The sequence below is a fragment of the Neophocaena asiaeorientalis genome, unplaced genomic scaffold (assembly GCF_003031525.2).
Source record: "Neophocaena asiaeorientalis asiaeorientalis breed wild unplaced genomic scaffold, Neophocaena_asiaeorientalis_V1.1 scaffold1044, whole genome shotgun sequence".
Lineage (NCBI taxonomy): Eukaryota > Metazoa > Chordata > Mammalia > Artiodactyla > Phocoenidae > Neophocaena > Neophocaena asiaeorientalis.
Genome location: NW_020174045.1, coordinates 161,142 through 167,781, shown reverse-complemented (window position 1 = coordinate 167,781; position 6,640 = coordinate 161,142). Strand labels below are relative to the sequence as shown.

Sequence of the window (6,640 nt, the reverse complement as noted above, 5' to 3'; positions counted from 1 at the left end):
CCGGCCCCGCCCCCCACACTGGCCCAGCCGCTCTCTCCCAGCCCTGCCTGCTCCTGGCTATTTCCTGCCGGTCATTCCTTCCCCCTCCCATGGCAGGTGGGGGGGCCGTCCCTGGGAGAAAGGGCTCCACCGTCAGCCTAAGGCAGGCCGAGGAGGCCGTCACTCATCTGGGGGATGATTTAACGAGAGAGAAAACAAAGCCTGAGAATATTCGACCAGAGCTGAAAAAATAAGGAGGGATGGCAGCTCGAGGTCCCCCTGGCCAGCCTTCAACACTTGTAATCAAAAGAACCCTGGCCCGACCACTTGCTCACACCTTTACACAAGAGGCCTCCATTCACTGATCTCCCCGTCAGAATCCTCACCAGAAAACCATCACAGGAAACATCAGATGGTCTGAACCGCCACCTGGACCCAGGACTCCAGCTAGGTCCTCGGCCGACCACAGGGACCCGTCGCTGCGGTGTGACTGTCAGGCCTTCCCTGGACCCACAGAATCAGAATCTACATCTCAGCCAGATCCTCAGGCAGCTGTCTGCATCCAGGATAAAGAAGGAAGCTGAGGGCCCTCAGGGGCAGCAGGGCCTCCCTGGGCCTGAGTAGTGCTGCCTTTTCTCTCCAGCAGGTCCTGCTTGAGACTCAAGGTTGTCTTAGGGGCAGGGGAAGGGGGGGAAGGGGAAGGGGAGAAAAAAAGAGGGGGGAGAAGACAGGGATTGTGTGATTCCACTTCGTGTTGCAAACCAACAGTTGCAGGTCCTGTCCCACCAGGACTGGAGAGCAGAGCCAGACCCTGTAAGGAAGTCCCTTCGTGCTCACGACGCCACTCGGCCATGCACTATGCTGCCTCTTGTCCTGACAGCACAACGTCTGTGATTCCCAACACCCTAAGCGTGGGGTGGTGAAGACATGCGGAAGAGAGGGTGGGAGGAAACCGGGGCCCCGGAAGGTGCTTTCTCACAAATAAAATACACCACCATACAGAGCTCGCTGCAAAGAATAACTCGAAAAGGTGACTCAGCTCTTTTCTTAACATACGCAAAGACACCTTCCAACATGATTGCAGTCATGGCGGGTATACATCTGTGCCCTTATGTCTGCCTGTAACATGTCACTACCCTATCCCCATATTTCTACTGTAACTGCTCCTGGCACCCCATCAGACCCGTGTTCACACAGCCCCAATTCTCCCGGATAAAAGGTTTGAGTCCTGTATCAAAGCTTTTAGTTTTCTGGAACCGAGGGCGAAAACATGCTTTTTTGGAAAGATGACAAAATGTCTAGTTTCTAAAGGTCATCTAAGTGTGTCACACAGCGCTATTTGCACTCCTAGAAAAGGGTGCAATTGCATGGATTTTCCACGGTACCCATGGGATGAACACTAACATTCTAGTGCACGGCCTCCTGGACCCAATAATTTTTGCTAAATTAAGGATTACATTTTCAGTGGGAAAGTTCCCATTACAGAATGTAAGTGCTCAGAGCCAGGGCAGGAAGGGCCCCAGAGCTGTGTGAGGTGAGATGCCCACTGTTCTCATCTTACTGGGCTCTCAGGCCCTCAAAGTTTTGGGTGGGCATGGAAGGAACCCACCCAAGCAGGGCCCAGATGCTGTGCTCAAGAAACACGTGTTCAGGGGAAAACCAACCAGCATCCAGCTCTGGTTGACTAGTACTTCACATTTCTGAGGACGGTTTTTAAGTTCTTATCTGGAGACATTAGTTGTTCCCAGATACAGCTCTGCAGATAAAAGAATGCTTTTGTGTGGGAGTTCCCTGGTGGCCTAGAGGTTAGGATTCCAGGCTTTCACTGCCCTGGCCCGGTTTCAATCCCTGCTCGGGGGAACTGAGATCCTGCAAGCCACTCGGCGGAGCCAAAAAAAAAAAAGAGTGCTTTTGATTAGTGAAGGTTTAATTCGTTAAAATGACTTCATGAGAGAGCTTCCCTGGTGGCACAGTGGTTAAAAACCCACCTGCCAATGCAGGGGACACGGGTTCGAGCTCTGGTCCGGGAAGATCCCACATGCCGCGGAACAACAAAGCCCAAGCGCCACAACCATTGAAGCCCACGCGCTTAGAGCCTGTGCTCCACAACAAGAGAAGCCACTGCAATGAGAAGCCCGCGCACCGTAACGAAGAGTAGCCCCCCGCTCGCTGCAACTAGAGAAAGCCCGCATGCAGCAACAAAGACCCAATTCAACCAAAAGTAAATAATAAGTTAATTAATTTTTATAAAGCATATTAAAAAAAAGACTTCATGAGAAAAGACAGCCAGAACATCTAGTCGCCCACCATTTCGCAGAAGGAAGTGGTCCACACTCAGTGAGATCCCAGGAGGGAGACATTCAGCAAACATCTGGGTACCTGCCGAGTGCCCCGTACCGGGCTGAGGCACACCCTGGTGAACGGACATGTGTCCTGGGCCACCCCTTCTCACCGCAGCCTGTAGCCTGGCCAGTTCACCTCAAAGCTCACTTGCTCGTGCGTGAAGCAGGTGAGCCAGTGTGGAAGCATTAGTGCCTACTGCTAAAAGCAAATGTTCACTCGATGTTAGCCACTCTTTTTTTTTTTAAATTTTATTGGAGTGTAGTTGATTTACAATGTTGTGTTAGTTTCAGGTGTACAGAAAACTGTATCAGTTATACATATACATATATCCGTTCTTTTTCAGATTCTTTTCCCATATAGGTCATTACAGAGTGTTGAGTAGAGTTCCCTGTGCTATACAGCAGGTTCCTGTTGGTTCTCTATTTTATATATAGTAGTGTGTTAATCCCAAACTCCTACTTTATCCCTCCCCCCGCCTCCACGTTTCCCCTTTGGTCACCATAAGTTTGTTTTCTAAATCTGAGTCTGTTTCTGTTTCTCAAATAAGTTCATTTATGTCATTTTTTTAAAAAAATTAATTCCACATATGAGTGATATCATATGATATTTATCTTTTTCTGTCTGACCTACTGTACTTAGTATGCTACTCTCTAGGTCCATCCATGTTGCTGCAAATGGCATTATTTCATTCTTTCCTATGGCTAATTCTTCCTATTAGTGGAAAGGCTTATACAGACTCCATCTACATGAGCTTTCTGCAAACAATGTCTTCATGCTTACTTTGCCACAGGCCAAACAGGACTCAGCTTTCCTGTTCAGACTACCCTCTGGGTCCATTTCTGTGCATTCTCAGCTGCACTAGGCCCTCCAGAGGCCCTCAATTTGTGTCTAAGGCAATGAGTCATTTTTGGCGTATGCCATAGTGTTGGGGGATTCAGGAATATAAGCTGGGGGATTTTCATTTTGTTCAATAATCATATTATACAAATTCCACTGGAAAACAAGCATTTCATCACTTTGGTATCAGGTGTTACATCAATTTAGCCACCCCAATGCTCTTACCGTACAAACGCGTTTTCTGTTTTCAAAGCTGTGTAAAAATCATCTGTATAATCTATGTAATACTTCCATTTCTTTTGACTAGTAAGTAGGGCAGCTATTGTCTCATGTTTAAATATCTATCTGAAATTTTAGGTTCATTATTTGTTTTCGATGATTATATTTTACCTCTTCATTAACTTAGTTAATGAAGAAATCATTAAGGCATTTTATACCAATTAAATAGTTTATGCATTTTTAGTATGAGGAATTTCACACAGTGGTCCTGTTTTCCAATGTAATTTGTAAAGCACAATCTTAAATTCCACTTGAGTTTTTAAAAAATTTTAAGGTTTTTGTCTCTAATTTGATTAAAAAAATACTTGATTTGGGGCAAATTATTTAAATACTTCTTGATTTCTTAATCTGAAAAATGGAAAGAAAATGCCACCCGCCTTACCAGATAAAATTCTGGTGTTATGAAAAAACATCATCTGCGTACTTTTGAGCAAACCCGGCTTTGCTCCTCTGAGTATTAATTAGTTGTTACAACTGTAAAAGCAGGGCTTACTGAAAAGTGTTTGGGGTTGAGACCTCACAGAACTTCATTTAAATCCTACCATGGGCCACCTATGAGCCTGCCACCTTAATGAGGTTACTTCTCTCCCCTTGAGCCTCTCTTGTCACCTCTGAAATGAAGATGTGTGTGTCTTGGAGCCAGGTAATCAGACCTGGAGATAAGAACCATAAAGCTTCTAGAACATCAAGTGAGCTCAATAACTAGAAGCTATAGTCATCTCAACATGAAATTTTACCATAATTTCACATCTGATTAGAAAACTATCCTGAAATTAAGACTTGTGATTATTCTCCTTGGTCTTTATTAGCTGTGAGCAAAACTCTCTTATCCCAGGGAAAATCAAGCACTGATACCATTTAGAGTCAAGATAAGATGGTAAAAGGATAGGGGTATAAATGACAGCATCTCTAGGAATAACCTCCTCCAAGGGGCTGTAAGTCTGCTGCTGCCTGCCGAGACCGGCCCCTGGGTGCACATCTTAAGGTGAACTTTCTTGGAAAGAAATGCATTCAACTGTTCAGTCAGGTCTCAGGTAGGATCAAGAGAGGAGGTGGCTCTTGGCATGAAGTCCAAGAAGAAATGGAGACTACAGCCTCAGCTCTGCCTGAGGGAAAATGCCCAGATGCCCGGCCATGGTCGGCTCTCCAGGGACGGCCCAGATGTGTCAGTTCGGAGCATCAGGCGATTTCCCTTTAACCTGACAATACACTGACCAAGCCACGTTCTCATATAATTTTGATTCTCAAAGTATCTTTTCCACTGACAAGAAGAGGTGTGGACTTACTCACCTCTATTTTTCATAACTGCAAACAAGTTGCAGAGATAAGTAGCAGGTTAAGTATCAGTAGCAGAAAAAATGCTGGTTCTGTCTATTGCATCATTACCTCAGTTGCCTTTGCACCAGCTACCAGGTATTTGAGAAGACTTTTGGACAGGAACTCAAAAGAGTGACCTATATTTTTTTCAACAGACAGAGCACCTTAATTCTAAAATGACCTTGAAACTCTGACCTTGAAGCCTGGAGGGTTAAGAGACCAGTTCCTCTTCCTGTGCCAACAATTTATTCTCTTTCCAAGACCGGAGTAAGAGTCACTTAAGATGCTTCCTAATTTGGGCTAGCCCACTTCTCCAGAGGCACGTGCTTTTGAAGCCCTTTGAAGGGGAAGCTTCTCTCAGCCCCACCCCGACCCCGCCAGACCCCATCCGGCACATCATTTAAGTAACTTGGGCGATGTCATCTATTTCACTCTGCCACTTCCCCAACCCCAGCCTTGTTTATATCACAACATTTTCTCTCTTCAATGTTTATACCAGGGGCCACTTTACTAGAATACCAAATTAGACCAGCCCTGCCTCGCGCTGACGCAAAGGCAGGCTTGTGGGGCTTCGACAGTGACTGATGTCGCGAGCGCCACCTTCAGTAGGACAGGGAGGGGCTTCCAAGGGACCCACGTGCCGGGGACCCCCATGCCTCCTGCCCGCCGCAGGCGGGGTGCCCAGGGTAGAGGGCGCGGGGCGCACGGGCGGTGACTGGCCAGGCATCACGTACGCGCCCGCGGCGGGCGGGGCTGCAGCCTCAGCGCCCCACTTGCCGCACCCCCCAGGCCCCGCCCGGCTCAAGGGCGAAGGGAAGGTCACGGGCACGGTGGGCGGCAGGCGAGGGCGCCTGGCCCAACACTTAAGCATCCCTGCACCGTGTGTGGTGAAAATGAGGCATCAGGGCCTTTCAACTCATCCGGGACAGGAGGAAGAAGGTAAAATAAAAACCAAAACCTAGCTCGAGAGGCGTCTCCGGCCTGCGATCCTCAGGCTCCAAGGACGCAGCCGCCTGAGCACAGCCCTGCTACTTTCTAGCGGTTGGGTCGCCCCACCCAGGTATTCACCGGCATCAGGAAACCCCAGCGTCTGGGCACCCCTGCGTCCCCATGTGCGCCCAGCGCTAGGGACCCGGGGCACGTCTGTGTCACCCTCGCTTTACATTGAAATATTCTCTTCGTGTGTCCGTGGGCACCGAGCCTGGGTCCCCTTCTCCCCGAAATCAGCTTCCACGCTTGGGGGTGGGGGGCGGTTGCTGGAGTCCGCGCTTGCGGGGCTGGTGACGCCCCGGAGTCCCCGCTTCCTGTTCCTTCCCATCCAGGGGAGGCTGGCGGGGAGGGCCCAGTGACCCATTTCAGCTTTCAGTTTGGTGACGAGCCGGAAGGGGACAAGAGATTAGAGCGGAGGAGAACCGTTTTTAAAATTTCCCAGCGGAAACGCGAGGTGGTGCCGGGCCGCCGGGCAACCCCGGGCAGGGAACCCCGTGCGTCCCCCGCCGCGTCCCGCCGGACAGCAGCGGGGACGCCGCCCGCGCCGCGCGGGGGTCGCGAGGCTGCCGACCCGTCGCAGGGACCCAGCGGATTTTTCCAAGACATTGGGGGTAGGGAGTGGGTGACGTGGCCTTCTCCCCCACCCTTCTCTTATCCCCGGTACCCGCTCTCCTCCTCTCTTCTCTTTGCTTCCCCCATCTCTTCTCCCTGGAGCCTCATCCTTTCTCTCTGGTCCCTGCTCCTCACCTTGGGCCTCCCCGCCGCTGGTCAGCACGCCTATGGCTTTGCCGGCACCGGAGAGTTGCTCCAGGAACTTCCGGAAGGAGCCCTTGGGGTTCGGGGAGACGTCGTGGTCGCCCATGGCGAGCAGGCCAGAGATCGTGCTCGGGAGGGT

The 6,640-nt window shown here is 50.0% G+C and overlaps 1 protein-coding gene across 1 annotated transcript in view; it reads right to left on the bottom strand.

Moving 5' to 3' along the window:
- The window catches only part of PFKP (phosphofructokinase, platelet), a 75,983-nt gene extending 69,349 nt beyond the window's left edge, over nucleotides 1-6,634 (bottom strand). The window contains exon 1 of the mRNA XM_024753914.1: nucleotides 6,493-6,634. Within this exon, the coding sequence (XP_024609682.1) occupies nucleotides 6,493-6,607 (115 nt within the window). The 5' untranslated portion in view covers nucleotides 6,608-6,634. The remainder of the gene's footprint in view (nucleotides 1-6,492) is intronic.
- Between the last annotated feature and the right edge of the window lie 6 nt (nucleotides 6,635-6,640).